Below are 19,850 nucleotides of genomic sequence, written 5' to 3'. Positions count from 1 at the left end.
CTAGTGCTCTTTTCACTTGCGTCGCCTGAATCGTCTCCTACTGGCTCCCTTAACATGCATACTTGAGCAACTGTTTTGCAGATAATACATGCATTTCACGACATATTGATCAGTAACCAAGGCTTAGAATACGACTTATCAATTCTCCAAAGAATCGAAGATACCTAGTGCCTTCTCCACGTGAAGATCTTGAGTACTAAACCACGGATCTTCTGACTAGTTCCCGGACTGTAAAATGATATCAGGGTGGGTTGATCTCACTAGAATACTAGGACTTACTATTTTCTAAGTTATTCTACTATTGTTATTGCAATGGCACGTTATGTGGAACAGTCCAGTTTGATAATATTTCCAAGAGGTATTTAGAGGTATTTAGAAGAAGATTTATTATTCAGAAACCTGGTCAGTTGGAATTTATTCAAGAATAATAAATTGGATTTCCAAAGTAGACCACTCTTGGTAAAAAAAAGATTAATTAATAAAAATTTGGTAGCAGATTCAATATTAATTAATAGATATGTATATCTTTAACACAAGAAATTATATATTTAAAGAGGAAATTCCAAACTACTGGTAATTTTGGTTTAGACGGACAGTCAGCATTATGTCTTTAGTGTATGACAATAATATTTAAGCTTGGGCTTAAATTAAATTAAGTTTTAATTAAATTGGTAAAACTAAATTGTGGCTTAAATCCAATCATCCATAAATCACTGATTTGTCCCAAAATTCTCTCTCAAGAAGATAATTTTCAAAAATTAGGGTTTTCACCCTAGGAGTTCATCTGTCTTCGATTCTTGTCCAATCTTTGAGGTGTTGACGAGATTTACCCACACAAAGGTTTATTCTGAATTGATGGAACATTGGAACATATCAAAAGATACGTGGTCGAGATCAGGATCAGAAATTGACGTAAGTGGTAATTGAATTCAGTTCTTGAATTCGTACAGTATGCTTTACGTGACAATATATAATTTGATTGATTATGTGATTACATATTTTAATTGCACATGTTTAGGTACTATTAAACAATGAATCAAAATATTTTTCACGTATATTTTAAAAATTACATATTTTACTTACCTTTAAAATTTTGGAAAAAAAATGAAAAATGAAAACCGAAAAATAAAATAATGAGAATTAATTCATTTCGGGCCAACTCTATGGAAATCGAATTAATTTCAGGTCAACTCAATTGGGTTACAGGCTATTCGGTTTAGTGTCAATTGGAATAAATTTTTTTTTTTTTTTTATATTAATTTTCAACTATAATCCTATAAAATTGTTAAACTATTCGGGTCGATCCATGGATTTCGAGTTAAGTACATATTTTAAGACTTTAACCATAGTGGATGACCTTATATTTTTAACATTGTTTAATACCGTAAGATACATTTTTATTAAAAGATATTCTTCTAAATATAATACTTCATCTGTCCTACTTTAAGTGACACATTTTTCTTCGGGAATGTCTCACTTTAACTTACACATTTTTTAAATTAGAAACTTAACCATCTCTACTTTTTTCTAAGAGCATCCGCAATGGTGCTTAGGCCAGCAATAGGCCAGCCATTCTCTCCCCTGCCACGTCAGCAACACTAAAAAATCCACCTGCCACATCAGATTTAGGCCAGCCATAGGCCAGCCGCAATAAAAATAATTCAAAATATACTACATTTACGGAATTAAAATTACGACACATATACGGGAAAAATTCGTTAATTTTATTTAAATAAAAAAAAAGCACATTAACTAAAAATCAAAAAAATTATATAATAAAAAAAAATCCGGGCTTCCACACACGAGCCACCGCCCCACTCTACTCCTCACTAATTTATTAAAAAAATACATTAAAAAATGTTAGTATGCTTTGAATCCGTTATAGTTTGCCGCTAGCCGAAATAATTTTTCAAAAATTTTTAAAAAAAAATTAAAAATAGCGCTGGCCGATCGGGCCGCCACAATAGCGGCCAGCGCATCGGCCAGCGCCCACCAATCGGCCAGCCCACGCCGATCGCCTCGCCGGTTTCCTGCTCGCCTGCTCCAATGGATCGGCTAGCCGATCGGCCAACGACGCGAATCGGCTAGCCGGTCGCTAGCCGACCATTGCGGATGCTCTAAAATACTTTATTCTCTCTATTTAATTCAAAACAACATTATATAAAATCACATGCTGAGTTAGTGCTTTGCTTAAAATGTGACCGAGGGAGTACTACCTTCTTCTTCACATAATTTTACGGAAACAATTTCGATTTCTACCCAAATATTCAAATAATTGGAAATGCATTTCTACCCAAATATTCAAATAATTGGAAATGCATGGGGTCAGTGACACATCACAAAATAAAATTAGTTCACGAACTTACACAAAATGATTAAACCATCTATTGCCATAAAAAAAAAATCTATTGCCAAAAATGTTTGATGATCACAAGATTACAGTTCTACTTGTATAGGTCAATCAGGGTTGTAAATTCCATTTTGTACATCACAATGTTGTAAGCTTCTATACAGATTACCGTGTGGGGAGGGAAGCTCAAACTTCCGACCCCAGAAGGCAGAGACAGGCACGATACAAAACCTACACGTTACAACACTCTAGAACATGAACAGGAGAAAGCTTAATGACTTCAGCTACAAGACTATCATTGGTTGATACATGTTTGAAACTATCCTTTACCATCATCAGCACAGTATAGAATGTATGTTATCTAGAGCCACAAACTCGTCTTCAATCTGGAGGCGACAATCCCATGAGGGCATCATACTTGGTTTTGAAACGAAGGCCGGAGCCAACATGCCCTGAACTGGGGCACAGCCAGCACAAAACTTTTGGACCCAGAACCTATGACAATTGGGTTTTGCAAATAAAATATTTTTCGAGTTTGCCAGAAAGAAGTTAATGAAGGTATTGAAGCAGAAAACAAAAGACAGAAAGAGCACACTTACTGCTGTCAAATTATCAAAAGTGCCAATATCATATGGATGTGAATAGAGATGGCCTCCTTTCTCGGCAAGCCACATTGCTCTTACGCCTTCATGGTACTGGCAAGATAAAAATATAAATTTGGGAATTTTTTGTGGCTGGAAATAGGTAGAGGGAAACTACTATAGCAACCTCAATTGTAGTCTTGTTTTGTAAAATAAGATAGAAATGCCATCCGAGGAAAAATCCTAGCGCCAAACATAAGGGCACCAACAGTAAACCTGAAATGACCTGTATATAAATCCTTAGTGAGTCCAGCAACCGAATAATATAATGCCAGGGAGACTAATGAAACAAAAAAACAAAATTAAAAGTAATCACATGTATTGTTCGAGAAGTGTCTTCAGCATCTTGATGAGAATCAACTGTCGCACTTCCAACAAGTAATACCTTAAATAATACAAGATCGATTAAATGATTTATATCAAAGCTTTTAAGTGGAAGAGACAAAGGTATCGAGGATGCATCACAGAGAACAAAGCAGAGCGTACCAGGGAGTATATGCAAGAAAGAACAGCATAAAACACAAAGACAAAGAAGATCTTGTAGTTTGCGTGCCCCACGCAGTTATTCATCCATACACAATGGTGATCCTTAGCATCAAGAGGCAAGAGCTCTTTAACAACATTATTAAGGGTAATCAACGAAATGCATAAACATTGCATGGATCAGACATACCATTCGTAAAACACATCGATTGCATATGCGGCAATGATGGGCTCGAGGAGGCTTATAGTGGGAACACTTCTGGCAGTACCTCAAATCACCACCCTGCAAAAAAAACCTGAAGAACGTCAGAAAAACATACTTAAGCACCTTTTTCCTTCCACGTCCTACACCAAATAACTACATTAAAGACTGAACAGAATCACCTAAGTATATATTGCTGTTTGAACAAATATGTTCACATTTCCAACGGCCTTATCCGAAAGCGGATCATCATAAGAGCAATCTAAGTAAGTCTTTAACAAGCAGTGATTTCTTCATGCAACATATTTCATTGAAAACAATTTCTGAAGTCAAAAGTTACAGTGAAAGGAACAATGACATACAGAATCTGATCCCAGAGACCTGAACACAACAAATAAGCTGAAAATGACGCCATCACTATTATGGTGAGGACCTAATAAAAACTAACTGGAGTCATAGATTAGTGCAGGCAACCAGAAGTTCCAGTTAAGGAAAAAGACTACATCAACACGCTCATGCAACATAGGGTGGATGGAACTTCAGCCACTGACATTTTGCTCGCATATATTGGGAAGCAAGAGACAACAACAACATTATTTGACTTAGTAAGTTAAATTTACATTTTGCCCACACTTCAAACAGAATCGATCAGCATTCAGCGGACACAATGAATAAGCTGTAAATGGCATCACTGCTATCACGATAACTTATTAACAACAGGCTTAAGTTACAAACTAACGCACTGAGCAGAATTCTGGCCACGGATCATTTGGCTCGCATACACTGAGAGCAACACAACAACGTCAATATGGAAAACTCCAAACCAATCTTAATACTGTCAAGTAAGCAGATTTGATATGCACAATTCAATTTGCATTTATAAGGGGGTAGATATTCAAGACCTTAACTTTACAACACCGTTGTAAGCATTGAATGAAATCATATAATCTAATGAAACAATCAAGGAAACAAAATTAAGTCAAATGCCAAATGAGTTAGCACCATCAATCAGCATTGTGATAACTCCAATTTTTAGGGATTCAATCAAGTTCTATCAAATTCCAATTTTTCGGATCAATCAGCATATCAAGCCATAAAATCACGAGTAAAATGCGGCGTAACTGAAGAAACACAAAATAATTGACATACCTTGCGCTTGATCTCGTGGATCGGGCTGTCCGGGTCCTCAACATCGGGCACGAATGAGGTTGGGACTCGGCCCGGATCCGTGTAAATGGCGCGGCGGTAGCTGGATATGCTCATGGCGGCTATGAAAGTGAAAACGGCGGCGTTTATCATTCCAGGAGAGGAACCCAGACCGAACCAGCGGTCGATGAAGACAAGCACCGTCGAGAAATAGATGTAGGCGATGGCGGCGGAGACGGCGGCGACGTGGAATGAGAAATTGCAGGCGTGCTCCATAGTTGATCGTATCGGGCGGGTGGGGGACGGAGGCGCCGGCGTAATGGCCGATTACGGCGGCGTCTCCGGCGGTGTGGTTTAAATTTGGTGCGGTTGGCCGATGCTCCCAATTTATTTTCATTCTAACATTGGACAATTTTAGTTTCATTTTGGCCCCTAAGCTTTATCAATTTTTCAAATTTGATTGGAATTTTTTTATTTTATCCATCTCAAGGATGATACCACATCTTTGGACTACAAAAATTTTATGCATTTTTATTTTGTATATTGAGTTGGGAGAGTAAGTAAAACACAAAATAAAATAGAGATAAAGATTCCGATTTATCTTGATTCCATTTTTAGTAATTGACTATATTGATTTAGACAAACTAAAAAGGCAAATGAATCATCTTCAGTGTCCGTCCCACTTTAGCAATGCCGGTTAGCTATTTTCCGGTGTTCCACTTTAAAAATTCCGATTGGAATATTTCATAAATGATAATAAGCTCCATATTCCATTCATATTTGATAATAAAACTGATAAATAAAAGTATAACCCACGTTTCACTATTTTTTTCAAAAACTATCTTTTGCGTTTCTTAAAACCTTTTTCGAACTTAAATGAGATGAAGGAAATGTTTCTTTACCGTAATCCTAGTTTAGAATTAATGAACTAATCAAAACTTAAAATAAGATCATAAAATTGTGTGTTGTAATTGTAATAGTTCCAATTACAACTCAAGCTGCTATATTGACAAATATATTAAGTGAAATACGACAATACGTCAATATTTTAATAATAACGCATCAGTTTATGATACTCACCCGTCTTTGAGAAGTATAAACAATTTTTTTTAGTCCGTTTTCGAAAAGTATGAACATTTTAATTTTGAAAATTCTTTTTTTTTTAGTGGAGTGAGACACATTATCCACTAAACGCATGTTTAATAGGATAAATAACCCATCTAATAATACAATTCTATGAAAAAAAAATCATTTTTTTCATAAAATTTCATTCCTAAAATAAGTTTTTTACCCAACCAAAAAAATACATTAATTATTTTTTCTTTTAATCGTTCTCTTACTTATACCAATGCGGTAAGTGATTTATTAACTACATTTAGGAGGAGGTCAACATTAACGTGCGATCCTATACTAGTAAAGTAGTATAATGTTTAAATTTACACAAAAATTCCCTATTTTAAAATTGCTATATAATTTTTCTGTCAATTTATTAACTACTTTTATAATTTAAAGTATGGGGGTTTGGAAAAAAAATTAGCAAACACGTGAGGTGAGGTAGATGCAAACTAACTAACCAATTATTGTTACGTCAAGATTTAGCTCTTGCCTACCTTATTTTATTATCTGTTTGCTTAGCTGCTTTTGTAGATTATTATGGGCTAATCCAAATGTTTTTATTGGAAAATTCTCTCTTTTCTAATCAAGAAAATTTCCTCTTTGGTCCTGAAGGGGAAGGGTATTCTTGTAAATTAGCAGTCATTTTTCTTGTAAATTCCGTCTTATGGCTAGTTACTACTTACTGTGCTTTTTATAAATTAGCAGTTATTTTTGTTAATACCTTTTTCAATCTCTGTGTTCATTTTTTTCACAATTTCTTATATTTAGTGTGATGAGATTATTTCATTAACATACTTAGATTTTGCATAGTTTTATAAAACAGTTTTTGCATGATTTTGATCATATTTTGTACTCCCTCCATCCTAATTAAGTTGGGGCAAAACTTTTGAGCACGAATATTAAGAAATAGTATTGAATGGATTGAATAAAAATAAAGTAAAATGAGAGAGAGAGGTATGAATTAGACAATGGAATAAAGTAAGAATGATTTAAATGTTTAGTTTTTTGTCAAAAAAATGAAATGACTCAACTTCGTTGGGATGTCCCAAAAAGGAATATGATTCTACTTAGTTGGGACGGAGGGACGTCCCAAAAATAAATACGTCTCAACTTTGTTGGAACATACCAAAAAGGAATACGAGAGAATTTTGCTGGCGATTTTAAAGTTCAATCAGTTATAAATGCATATCATTCTTTTCGAATGTTAGAGAATTTTAGTGCCATGAAATGACATAATGAGAGTTTATTCCATTGCAATATTGTTTAAATTTTAAAGGTTAATGCTCCCTCTTTGAACTCGGATATCTTACTCCTTAAACATTTCCGTCCCGGCTAAGATGACACATTCCTTAGCCGGCACGGGATTTTAGGAGTTATTGGTTAAAGTGTTTAATTAGAGAGAGAAAATGTGGGTGTAAGTATTAAAGTAGAGAGATAAAGAAAGATGGATGTTATCTTAGTTGGGACAAACTAAAAAGGAGTGTCATCTTAAGCAGAATGGAGGGAGTACTAATTAAAAATTGAGTTTTTTTTGGGGAGAATTTTAAGGAATTTTCCGCCAACTTTCAAATTGTAGTCTAGGGGGGAAATGGTGGGAATCCCTAATGAGTGTAGTCACTTCAAACTTCAGAGACATTTATTTGACCATTGATTAATGAAATTGCATTCTAGAAAACTGCATTTATTCAATAGATTATGATCATGTTTAGGGGGTGTTTGATTGATATGATAGCCCTAGATATGGGCGGCTATCCAGGTTCTATCTAGTGTTTGATTGGTATGATATCACTTCATGATAACTCGGTATAACCTCCATGACCCGGATGAATTTAAGATAGCTAACCGCAAAACCCATATACGCCTAACCAGGCGGAAGGCTGTGATATGGTTCTATGTTGCTGACCCAGATAGAGTTCTAAGCATCCATTTCTCCAAAACATCCCTCCCCTTCCTCCTCTCTCCTTCTATTTCATACTGATTTGTGACGAAAAATTGCACCGGCGTCAAATTTCACATCCGCTGCCGATAAATTCACCGACGATTTTCAGTAATTCAGTACGATTGAAGGTAATTCACTATGATTGACGGTAATTCATTGATTCAAATGTCACACCTCAACCCTTATGACGTATGCAATTACTATAAATAAATTCAATATTTAAAATAAATAATCCACACGTATCGTAAATAAAACGCACATATTATATAATTTCAAAAACCAATATTTATCAAATACATATTTCAAAATATTCTGAACAGTAGTGGGACCCTCTCACTACCCTATATACTATACATTTATCTACATGCAAAAATGATGAGGAGGAGAAGGTTGCCAAAAATGCGTCAGCCGCCGACCCTGATAACATGTGAAGTCCTATGACCCACGTCAATAAAAAACTTCACTGATATCTTATTCCTGGAAAATATTAGTGGTTTATATGAGCCACAACTCAGTGTATATAAACCTTACCTTTAATTTCACAAACAAATATCAAACATATTCTTTAATCAATATATATAACAATAATCAACAAATATTAAAAATAATTTCATATACATACCATATACCACTTTGTTCAGTTTATTATTCTGTGACAAATCAAGCCTGGTATCTGCTCGGGATTTCCATTGTATACGACCCGAAGGTCCCTTTTAATCATTTGGCCTTTCCACGAAGGCCCCTTTATGATTTGACCTTTCTACGAAGGCCCCTCTTTGCACATTTTCTTTGACCCGTAGGTCCATTATCATTGAATATGACCCGTAGAATTCAGGGCAAGAGTGTCACATATCCTCTTTAATCCAATGATGCAAATAATTCTAATGCTATATAAAAATATATCCATAGCACCACTCACATATTCAATATTTCACCATCAATATCAAATCACACATAACCATTTTAGGCTCACATCATATAATTCAAATATTCACTTCAATTTAACCCATAGCAATCAATCACATAAAATATGTAAAATTAAAAGTGTGATTTATACACACCTGAATATGATAGATAATCAAGTCAACTCCTGATTCCGTCTCTTAAAGGAGGCGTTTTTTTCGGCATGAAAATTAAGAAAATTGTGTTAGGTGAGGTAAGTAAAGGGAGAATAAAGTGGAAAATTAAAAAGGTAGAGAGATAAAGAGATAATAAAGTAAAAGAGAGTAAAGTAGGTGTGGAAAAATGTGTTGACTTTTACTAAAAAGGGAAATGACTTTATTACTATGGAACGTACCAAAATGACAAAATGACTCTATTATTATAGAACGGATGAAGTATTATTTATAATTATTTTTTAATTATTAGTTTTGTAAGAGAATCTTAATATAATACTATTAAAATCATTATCATTATTATTAAATCAAATATGAAATTTAAAGTCTTGATATTTTTTCTAACACAGGAAAGTAAAGTTATTAGGAATCATAATTCAATGATTTATTTTACTAAGAATCATTTGTCTTGACAACTTTATTTTCTCATCAACAAAACATGGCTTATGGATAAATCTGCATGCTAAACATTACTACTCCCTCCGTCTCGCTTAAGATGATACGTTTTCCTTTTTAGTTTGTCCCAATTAAGATGACACATTTCCTTTTTTGGAACATTTCTCTCTCCAATTAAACACTTTTTGTCACTCCTATTAAAATATTCATCTTTCTTTCTCTTTCTATTTTAATACTTATACCTACATCTTCTCTCTCCAATTAAACACTTTAACCAATAACTCTTAAAATATCGTGCCGGCTAAGGAATGTGTCATCTTAGCCGGGACGGAGGGAGTATTAGACTGCCCATCAATCAAAGCAACCAATAATTTTAAGCTTCTCAGATCATGTAAATTTGAAAATAGAGCTAATACAAAGTTCATATTAGGGGATGAATTAGATAAAGTATTAGGTGATCCGAACTACAATTGAAATGCACATAACCAAGTTTTGCCCCCCGGAACGAATGGGGGAAATTGCATTGCCAAACATTTGAAATTCAAATTTTAAAAGACAAATTTTTACTAGTTGCTTTATAAATATCAGTTCCAATAGCATAGATTCATCTCCACCAGGTTCTTATTTCTCTCTTTAACATCTTACAACTTTTTTCTCTTTTCGATTTATCTTATTTTCTCTCAACTTTTTTCTCTTTTCGATTTATCTTATTTTCTCTCACTACGATCTTATGCTTTTTTCTCTTTAGTTTTACAGTATCTTATTTTCTCTCTCACTGTTTATCTTTAAAACGCTAATCATTTTATAATTTGTAGATATTTCAGGTGAAATCAGCTTTATAATCTAATATTGTTTTGTATTTTGCTTCAGTTTTTATATTTTCTGTTTTGTTGTTTCTTATTGTTAATATTTTATGACCCTAATATTTTATATATATATGCGAACTAATATAATAAAAATAAATGAACTACTCTTAAAATATCTTCAATCTCTTTGCAAAAATCTGTAAACACCATTGCACATAGCAATAGGAAGGGCATATATTAGGAGTTGGAATAGAGGAAAAGATATTATGTTGGAATAATTGTGTGAACAATTACATGAAGTTCTCTATGATGATTAACCAAAAACAGCGGAAAAAGAGCATAAACTGTAGAGCGGAAGTGTACATTGATCAATCTAGAATAGAACAACGGAATTGCTTTGCGACAGCGGGCCCAAACGATCAGAGACGTTCTTCCACAATAGTCTGTAGAGGGAGTATAGAGATATCGAATCATTCTTGTGACGTCTGGGGACCATAACCATAACTCATATTTATATGTACTACCTCCGTCCACCAAAATTTGTCTCATTTTTTCATTTCCGTCCGTCCCCCAAAATTTGTCCCATTTCACTTTTACCATTTTTTGTAGTGGACCTCATATTCCATTAACTCATTCCTACTCACATTTTATTATAAAACTAATACATAAAAGTAGGACCCACAATCCAATAACTTTTTCAACTCACTTTCCATTATATTTCTTAAAACTCGTGCCGGGTCAAAGTGGGACAGGTTTTGGTGGATGAAGGTAGTAATATGAGTTCCTTTATTTTCTATTTGGTCCCTCAACAAATAGAAAATCACAAATTGGTATCTACACTTATTTCCGTAACAAATAAATACACTTTAGCCCAAACTTTAGTCTTTATTGGATCACTTTAATTAAGCAACTGAAAGATAGTCATACACATCAAATTAATCATACGAAAGCCCAAGTTTCTGACACATTATTCAAATCCAAGGAAGTAAGAAACATGACAAAAAAATATCAAATCTTTAAATATTTTTTGCAGAAAATTCAAGTGTGTTTATTGGAATAGAGAAGAAGACAACATGCTGAATTGACGAGCTTTACTTACACCGGCGTAGTTGAGATGAACAACCCGCTGACACTATGTTTTGTTTTGTAAGAATTGGGTTTTTCAATTGATAAGCCCAGTGCGTTTAATCAAGGGCAGACCTACTCCGAAATTAATAGGAAAGAAAAAAGAAAGGAAATTCAACGCCCAGTAGTAAAATGTTTTAAATTATTTACCAATCTAAGTTAGAAAATATGCATCCAGAGTTGACTAGCTAATTGCTGTCTTAAGTTATGGATAAAAAATGGATTGGAAATGATTGGGTTGACTTCATTTATTGTCGTCTTATTTTCTAAAGTTTCGGCTACTAATAATAATTCATTTGTCCTATAAAAATAAAAATACTTTTTTTTGTGTATATGAATTGGCTAAGCGGTAAAGAGGTTAATGCTGAAGCCAAAGGTCTCAAGTTGGTTCGAGCCCTCCATATCGCGGCCTTTAAATTTAAATTCATTTACCCATAAAAAAAAAAGAAAAGAAATATTTTCTTTTTCCGTGTGTCCTATAAAATAGTTTTATTCCATTTATAGAAAGTTATCTCATACTCCCTCCGTTTCACTATAGTTGAGTCATTTTTCCATTTCGGGAAGTTTCTTCATAGTTGAGTCATTTCCATATATGGTACTCCCTCTGTCCCACTTTAGGAGTCTCGGTTGAGTTCGGCACGGGTATTAAGAAATATAAAGGAAAGTTGGTGAAAAAAATAGTGGAATGTGGGTCCTACTTTTATATATTAGTTTTATAATAAAATGTGAGTTGGAAAAGGTGAGTGGAATGTGAGGCCTATTACCAATAATGAAATATTTCAACCGGGACTCCTAAAGTGGGAGACCCAAAAGTAGTAAATCGGGACTCCTAAAGTGGGACGAAGGGAGTAACTTTTTTCTCTTTCTTACTTTTCTCTCTTACTTTATTATCTCTATTTTATTCACTTTATACTTTATTCTCTCTGTCTTTTCCCCTCTTACCTTTTTATCTATTTATTTAACACACCCAATATCTCTTTCTTAGACTCCGTATTCAAAAGTTTCGCTTCAACTATAGTGAAACAGAGGGAGTACTCATTAACCATATATATCAATTTATTTACAATTTACACCAATTGGACTCATAATTAATAATATGGGTCACACTATCCACTAATATTATTTGACTTTATCTTCTCCCTTACTTTATTTTTTTTAATAAAATCTCTCATATTTTATTAATTATACATTAATTTACGTACACGTGCAGATGTTTGTATTTTTATAAGATAGGATAGTTTTATCACATTAATCTCTTTAGTTTTTTGAGGAGGATCCATAAACTATTTTTAAAAATATAAACAATTCAATGCAATAAATTGTACCGTTGCAGATGGGCAAGTAATAAATGGAAAAGTGAATTCTGCTCAAAATGAAGGACTAATTAAGGACTTAATATTGATTGTGTTTTAATAATATTTATAAATTATTGATGTATGGTATTGGTAAGTGGACAATGATATTTTTTACTGCCCATGTTAATGAAATTAAAAGAAGACACATATATATTGTTTTTTTGCTAAAAAAAAAAAGAAAAAAAAAGAAAAGGGGAAATGAAAAATATCCAAGGCGAACCATCTATTTAATATCCATCACGAGAATTCAATTGATGCAATGTACAGTACAGTAATAAGTCCAAAATAATTAATGAAGGCAATAATATGAAATGAAAAATGGAAAGGACAATCATCTTCCACCATTTAATAAGCATTCAATTATACCATCAATGTCTTCCATATGCGTTGAGCCTTCACACACAAATGAGAATTGGGCACACATTGGCTTAACACTTGCCGCGTCCGAATACTCCGCACGTGCAATGCACGAGGTACTTTAAGATTCTCACTCTCGTCTCTGGACCTAACCATGGCCAGGAATACCACTGAGCTATGATGTCGTCGCGGTGTACAAAATGCACTAATGACGGATCCCGAATCTTTGTCCAGCCAAATCGCATTGAACTTGCGCCACTCCAATCCTCGACTTCTCGAGATCGAATTCCATCCACACATTTTGCTGATGATGATGCCCTATGATGTACGCCTCCATCCCTAGCAGCTCCGAGTTCCCAAAAGTGAAGCAATGCACCGCGTCGCTCCCCCGGACCTCGCCCGGGACCCGATAGAGCAAACGGGCGCCCGACACCGTTATCTGAGCGCCCCGAAACACCAAACTCACGGCGGGCAATTGGGGCAAGCCCGTGGAATTCAAAGGCACCCGAAAGCACAAATCAAACGCGCCTTGAAACACAAAATCCGGATCCTCCAAGACCCGCAACACGCCCCCGGTTTGGTTTATAAACTCGTTCCTCAAGGCGGTGTAGGCCGGGGCGAGGAGGAAAGTGAATTGGGTGCCGGAGTCGACCATGGTCTGACCCGCCCCGGTGTGGTCGGGTTCGAATATGGATTTGGGTAACTGGAGCAAATTTTCCGAGACCTTAATGCCCTCGAGCTGGACCGTGTAAGCCACTCGGTTGAAATATGGGAGAGGGGTAGAAATCTGGATTAAAGGAGTGTAATTCAAGGGGAGAAGCCACGTGTAATTGGAGTCGCCGAAGAGCAAAATACCGGAAAAATCGGAAGCGGAAATGCAATAGGAGAATTTTTTGAAGCCCATTTGGGAGATAAAGGAGAGGGATCCGCGGTTCATGCCCATCAACCCGGTTGTTTTGGAGTCCTCTTCCGGGTTGGTGGTGGAGCCCGAATCCATGCACCCGAATATGGTGCCCGGGAATTTGGAGCCGGCAATGGTGAAGTTGTCGAAGGCGAGATTGCCCTCGGAGGAGGAGGCGTCGGCGTAGGAGAGGACGGCGTGGCAGAGGTTTCTGGCGTCGCAGGAGGCGGGGATGGAGAAGTCTAGGGTTTGGGTGGTGCAGGTGGGGGAGGAGCAGGCGACGGGGGTGTAGGAGACGGAGCGGGTCGGGTCGAAGGCGGGGCGGTCTCTCTGGGTGGTGTTGCACTGTAGCCAGGAGAGCTCGCTGCCTGTGTCGAGGACCATGGTAACGTTCTGTGGGGGCGTGCCCACAGCCAATGAAACGGTGAGCGTCACGTTGTGTGTGAAGGGGAGCTTGCTTTGGGTTTTTAAGGGTAGAACCAGGATTTTGTTAGCGTGCTTCGATTTCGGAACCGAGAATTGCGTTGCTGATACCGATACTGATACCAACAGAGACAACAGGAGAATGTGGATCTTCCTCATTTTTAAATAAATTTGAGGGAATTGAAGAAATATTGAGATTGAGAGAGTGGAGATCTAAACTTGTCAGTGGGATATGAGACAGCAGAGTGTGAAGAAGAGAAGATGAGGGAAACGACAACGTTTTGGAGTTCCTAAAAGGTTGAAAACGACACAGGAACTGATCAATCTTCACTGCTTCATTTGATTCCTATGCTACACATTTTCACGTACAGTTGCTATTCCAACCTTATTGTTGCTGATTTTTTTGACTCGTTTTCTGATTACATTTACAAAAACTTGTAGGTATTGTACAATTGGAAGTTAGGTGAATACTGTGGGGGCATTAACTGCTTCTTTTTGTCATAAAATCACCTTTGAATTAGGTAAAATTATTCATATTTAAAATCTGAATAAGTAAAGAAATTTTGGTGAATAACAAAAAGAAAACTTTCCAGAGTATGTAGTCAGATTTCTTAATGATATTTCTGCTTGTTTATACAATCAACGGTTGGAATTAAAAGAAAAAAGGGAATTACTGACCAATAAAGTCGAAATGATGACCGATTAATTACAATTTTAAATACTACTACTACTTGATTTGAGATAGATAAGTTTACTATTAATAAATGATGTAATAGTAGTAGTAACAGGAAAGGAAGCTGACCTTCGTCCTCCATTTTAATCCACTTTGTATTTAACTAGAGTTTTAAGAAATGCTCCTCCGTTCCATAGTAGTAAAGTCATTTTGCTATTTTGGTACATTCCATAATAATTAAATTATTTTTATTTTTAGTAAAAGTCAACACATTTTTTCTCATTTACTTTACTCTCTCTTACTTTATCTCTCTTCATCTCTCTACCTTTTTCATTTCCTATTTTATTATTCTTTTACTTAACCCAATTAGCACAATTTTTCTTAATCTTCGTGCCTGAAAGAAATGTCTCAACTACTATGGAACGGAGGGAGTATAAAGGAAAATAAGTTGAAAAATTTAGTGAAATATGATTGTCATTTTTATATGTTAATTGTATAATATTCCATACGTCTCATAGAAATAGGTCATATTTATTTTTTCATCCTGTCCATGGAAATAATTTATATTCATTTATGACAATTTTTTTTCTAATTACTTTATTATTTATGCGCCTATAATCCACTACATAATTAAAACTACTTTTTTCTTTCTTTCTTTAACTAAATATATATTAAAATTTGTGTCGATCCTAGATAGCCTATTTCTATGTATGGAGGGAGGAGTAAAATGTCAGTGAAATTGATTAGTAATTATAGAACTTGATTCTTATTTATGGTAAAATGTGAAAATAAAAAATAAAAGGATGGATGAAAATGTCAACAAACAGAGTAACTTTACTTTGATTTATTTATTTTTAGAAAATTAAGTGCACGTGTGAGCACATGTTTTGTTGAATATGGAATGGGCAAAGAATTGGTGTGGGACCGGATGAGCTAATGGGAATCGAGCTCCGACAGCCTCACTTGTAAAAAGAATGACTGAAAGAGAATCAAATTCCACGGCCAACAATCCTATGTTGACATCTAGATTTAGTAGAATTAATAATTAAGCAAACTCTTGTCCATTTTATCCACAACAATCAACTTTAAAATTAATATTATTATTAATATTTTAACAATAAAAAAAGGTCATGTTGATGAATTTTATTTGGTGATTATGCCTTCATATACGAGATATTGCAGAATAAAAATCATAACCAAAACATGGAAAACTATATATATGAATGTTGGTAAAATTGAATGTATAAATCATAACCATAACATGAAAAACTATACATAATGAATGTGGGTAAAGTTGAATGCTATTAAAAATCGATTGTAGGCTTAGCCAATTTATGTCCTTCATTTGGTCGACCTTTGGACATGGTAATATTTCAAGAGTAATTCTTTGTTTCTTTTTTCTCATTTCATATTCTTACATTGATTAGGACAAGAATGTCTGAAATATAATTGTTATGTACCCATACTTGCCACTGCTGAATACGTTCCGATTGCTGCACAGCATATTCCCACACCCATTACAATGGAACAAATTGTAATCTGCATACAATCAAGATTAAATTCACATTATTTAAAAATACTATAAATTCACACAGGATTTTACCTGAAAATTAGTTAATCTCCCACTCTCTATTCTCATATAGCAAGCACAAGGTAATACTAGAGACTGTTAAACATTAAATTAACGTGTTAGATTAAGATGGAAAAATGAAGGAGAAGAGATAGAAGTAGATGACTCACCATTAGCATGATAAGCAAAGATCCTATAAGGGCCATCATGGATCCTGTCATTTAATGTTTATGTAGTCAAGTCTGGATACTTATAAATAGTATACTATGAAATTCAAGCTTTTTTCGCTCGTATTAACGTTTTCATCTTGCTCACCAAAGTAAGGTACTGTCAATGCCACGATCAAGGTCGAGACTACCAAGCTTGTTCTGATTAGTATTGGCGCAGTGTGCGAAGCAAGCTGATCCGGGGGCAGCAGCTCCTCGAGGGCTAGTGCCACGGGTGTCATTGACAACCCGAACTTTGTGAGAGGGGCTACAACCTAAAAATATCAAACACGCACGCTTAATACTATTTGAGATATTTAGCCGAAACAAGTGTTTATGTGTTTTCTGTTTCTCACCACAGCCCATCCAGCAATCTTGGAAGCAATGAGTTTGGTAGGAAGGTTTAGTGTGAACTGAGGATCTGTGGCTTCACCAAACATGAGAAAGCCCAAAACTGCAACCCCCGCGTATAGCAAACCAGAAATTGCAAAGCTGCATCACATCGACAGTAGTAACTAATTTAACTAAACAATTGAATCTTTGATCAAATATTGATGGTGGAAAGCATTTGATTCTCCTAAAAAAGGTTACCTAATTGCGAGAACAGAAGGGAACCGAGAGGGGTCTTCCATGGACGAATAGATGTTGGGGAAGACCGAATGGCCGCCATAGCAGAAGCTGTATATACCAATGGTGATAGGCAAGTGTGAGAAGTTCAATGCCTTTCCGCTTGGATTGAATCCGATATCAGAAACCACACCAACCCAAACCAAACACATGACTACAAGGGCCAAAGTCAAAACTCCACAAACTGCAAATGAGAAAAGCAGGAACACGTTAATGATCAAATGAGAGGTTAGATCATGCGAAAAATGGGCTAAATGAGTGTCGTGATCGCAGACTTGAAACATATGACAACAAGCTGAGGTTTCTGAGCCAGACTGTTGGAAGAATCACAAGGGTTGCAACAATGGCACAAGTTTGATACGCGTCGAGATGGATTCCAGCGATATCCACTTGCGCATTTGGGAAGGTAGCAGACAGGTTATCACTCATCATGATCAAGAATTCCACACATGAAGACTGCAAGGAATATGATCAACTCATAAATTTGTAGTACAACATTAGAATTAGGGAAGAAACTTACATAGAGCTCTATATAGAGGATTATCTGCATCAATCCAAAGTCAAAGAGTTAATTACTTTCCATGTAACATATATCTACATTTTCAAAACTATCAAGTAGTATTTGTTTCTACTTACAGCAATGCATATTCTACCACCTAATCCGAAAGCAGCCTGTCCTATATCAGGATAAGTTTGCAGTTGAGACGAGCTTTCGAGACATCTCTTCAACAAGATCCCGGTATAACACGCAATGATTCCAAACAGAAAGAGAAGCAAGATACCAATCCAACCCCCCTCTTTGAGTGCAAAAGGAGTTGAAAGAATCCCAATGCCACACAAAGCATTTGTTGCTGCATTTGAAACACGAAACAGATGAGAGATTTACACAAAAATGCGCAAAACACCATCAAGATTCAGAAGAGATTTACCATTGAGAAGTGATTGCGAATACGAACATTGTTGGGGCATCGGCAGTTCACTTATAGAAGCCCCAAAAACAGAGACAGAAGACATCTTTAGAGGAGGAATCGAGGTAGGAACTATATCTATGTCCGAATTGGTTGCGGAAAGTAAGTGCTTCGACAATGAGGACTCAATATCTGGTGCCTGTGATCTCTTCTCTGACTGAAGCAAGAACGAACTTCCTTTGATGAAGCTGACCGATGGGGTCACGCTAGTGTACATGTCCATTGACTGCCTACATAATACACAATGGACTAAGTTGTTAGATATTTCTCAGACAATGCTACCTGAAACTACTTAATCATTATCTGAGTTCAAACATAGAGCATTATACTCCCTCCGTTCCATGTAAATAGAAGCGTTTCATTCTATACATTATTCTCTCTTACTTTACTCTTACTCCACATTCATATCGGTTTCTTTTATTCATTCTTTGACTGCTCTGCTCCCCCAATGAAGGAAGACCTTCGCTTGCTCGCCCACTTATCCAAAACGAGTGCAGAAAATGAAACGCCTCTATTAATATGCATAAATGGTAGTATCTCTGTTTCTAAAACTAAATCAAATAGCATCCCAACTTTGTAGCTCTAACTGTATTCAAGTTTAAGGCTATTGAAATTGGATCAATATATAGATACAATTACACAAAAAATCGAGAAATTGGGGAATGTAATAATGTAAAGAACCTGTAGCTTTGAGGCCAAGAGGGAGCAATATCAGGATCCATGAAATCATGTGAAGGGACATGTGAAAGGCCAGTGATATCAGATTCATTATCATCCTCATTGTCATGGCAAACCCTCTCAGCCTCGTCATCTTCATCGTCTGTTCCAATCTCAATCGCGCGATCCATTCCGAATTCTTCTTCAAGCTGCTTCATCACTGTATAATATTCCACGGGAAAAGGGGAAAATATATAAATTTTGTTTCTGTATTTCGCGGAATTATAACACGTAACCAAACTTGTTGCCTCTGAGGTTTTGAAGGAAGGTTTTTTTCTTGGGAAGGGAATGAAATTTCTTTACGAATTCTTGAATTTTTGATAAACTTTAATAGGATTGATTATCATTGGCATTTTCTGCAAGGAGACGACGCCAGAGTTGTAGGAGAATTACGAGAAACAATTATTTTGAACAAATTAAAAAAAAAAAAAAAAAACACTATTTTCACGGGAAAATATAAGACCAACTCGAATGCTGCTATCTTGAAGCTTTACCGTTGGATTGTTCTTTATTTTTTCAGTTTTATAATTTATTAATTAATGCCATATATTATACAACTGTGCTTATGTAATCGATTACACATGTTTAAATTATATGCTAAACTGATTAAAATCCAAAAGAATTGACTATTTCATACGTCAAGATTGGTACATAAGAATGGGATAAAGAGCAATGATCGGTTAATCTTATCCAATTATAAGAGTAAAGATGAATACTTTTTTTATCATATGCAT

General features: G+C 35.5%; 3 protein-coding genes across 6 annotated transcripts; all 3 read right to left on the bottom strand.

Annotated features, from left to right (window-relative positions):
- Positions 1-2,387: 2,387 nt before the first annotated feature.
- On the bottom strand, positions 2,388-5,207 carry LOC125204389 (putative protein S-acyltransferase 16). Its single transcript, XM_048103044.2, has 7 exons — positions 4,826-5,207; positions 3,665-3,757; positions 3,478-3,579; positions 3,308-3,376; positions 3,119-3,217; positions 2,950-3,045; positions 2,388-2,845 (listed from the first exon to the last, which is right to left on the bottom strand). Exons 1-7 carry the CDS (start codon positions 5,096-5,098, stop codon positions 2,732-2,734), a joined length of 846 nt encoding a protein of 281 aa, XP_047959001.1. The 5' UTR covers positions 5,099-5,207; the 3' UTR covers positions 2,388-2,731.
- A 7,666-nt stretch (positions 5,208-12,873) lies between these two features.
- PCS1 (Eukaryotic aspartyl protease family protein) lies at positions 12,874-14,765 on the bottom strand. The gene has a single exon (XM_048103488.2). The coding sequence runs from the start codon at positions 14,512-14,514 to the stop codon at positions 13,237-13,239; it is 1,278 nt and encodes a 425-aa protein (XP_047959445.1). The 5' UTR covers positions 14,515-14,765; the 3' UTR covers positions 12,874-13,236.
- A 1,500-nt stretch (positions 14,766-16,265) lies between these two features.
- LOC125208676 (amino acid transporter AVT1D-like) lies at positions 16,266-19,471 on the bottom strand. 4 transcript variants are annotated; one of them, XM_089060725.1, is made up of 11 exons: positions 19,081-19,201; positions 18,361-18,625; positions 18,068-18,282; positions 17,952-17,975; positions 17,707-17,887; positions 17,396-17,615; positions 17,161-17,296; positions 16,914-17,079; positions 16,769-16,812; positions 16,632-16,694; positions 16,266-16,567 (listed from the first exon to the last, which is right to left on the bottom strand). In XM_089060725.1, exons 2-11 carry the CDS (start codon positions 18,620-18,622, stop codon positions 16,481-16,483), a joined length of 1,398 nt encoding a protein of 465 aa, XP_088916851.1. In that variant the 5' UTR covers positions 18,623-18,625; positions 19,081-19,201; the 3' UTR covers positions 16,266-16,480. The 4 variants fall into 4 exon arrangements, with proteins under 4 accessions (XP_088916851.1, XP_047964289.1, XP_047964290.1 ...); XM_048108332.2 differs by having other exon boundaries at positions 16,267-16,567; positions 18,361-18,629; positions 19,081-19,471; XM_048108333.2 differs by lacking the exon at positions 16,632-16,694 and having other exon boundaries at positions 16,267-16,567; positions 18,361-18,629; positions 19,081-19,471.
- Positions 19,472-19,850: the final 379 nt, after the last annotated feature.

Source organism: Salvia hispanica, chromosome 6 (assembly GCF_029641045.1).
Source record: "Salvia hispanica isolate PSC_SH4W2 chromosome 6, Shi_PSC_v1, whole genome shotgun sequence".
Classification (NCBI taxonomy): Eukaryota; Viridiplantae; Streptophyta; class Magnoliopsida; order Lamiales; family Lamiaceae; genus Salvia; species Salvia hispanica.
The sequence above is the reverse complement of the archived record's forward strand: the minus strand, read 5'-3'. Positions and strand labels throughout refer to the sequence as shown.

Bases quoted from the DNA above. Each gene is read 5' to 3' on its own strand.
- LOC125208676 (XM_048108332.2), bottom strand. From the start codon at position 19,274: ATGAAGCAGCTTGAAGAAGAATTCGGAATGGATCGCGCGATTGAGATT. The intron at 17,976-18,067 runs GTAAGTAGAAAC...GGATTGATGCAG, and splicing joins GTGGTAGAATATGCATTGCT to ATAATCCTCTATATAGAGCT. The intron at 17,888-17,951 runs GTAAGTTTCTTC...TATTCCTTGCAG, and splicing joins TCCTCTATATAGAGCTCTAT to TCTTCATGTGTGGAATTCTT.
- PCS1 (XM_048103488.2), bottom strand. From the start codon at position 14,514: ATGAGGAAGATCCACATTCTCCTGTTGTCTCTGTTGGTATCAGTATCG.
- LOC125204389 (XM_048103044.2), bottom strand. From the start codon at position 5,098: ATGGAGCACGCCTGCAATTTCTCATTCCACGTCGCCGCCGTCTCCGCC. The intron at 3,377-3,477 runs GTACGCTCTGCT...GTATTATTTAAG, and splicing joins TTTCTTGCATATACTCCCTG to GTATTACTTGTTGGAAGTGC. The intron at 3,046-3,118 runs GTTGCTATAGTA...TTATCTTGCCAG, and splicing joins AAAACAAGACTACAATTGAG to TACCATGAAGGCGTAAGAGC.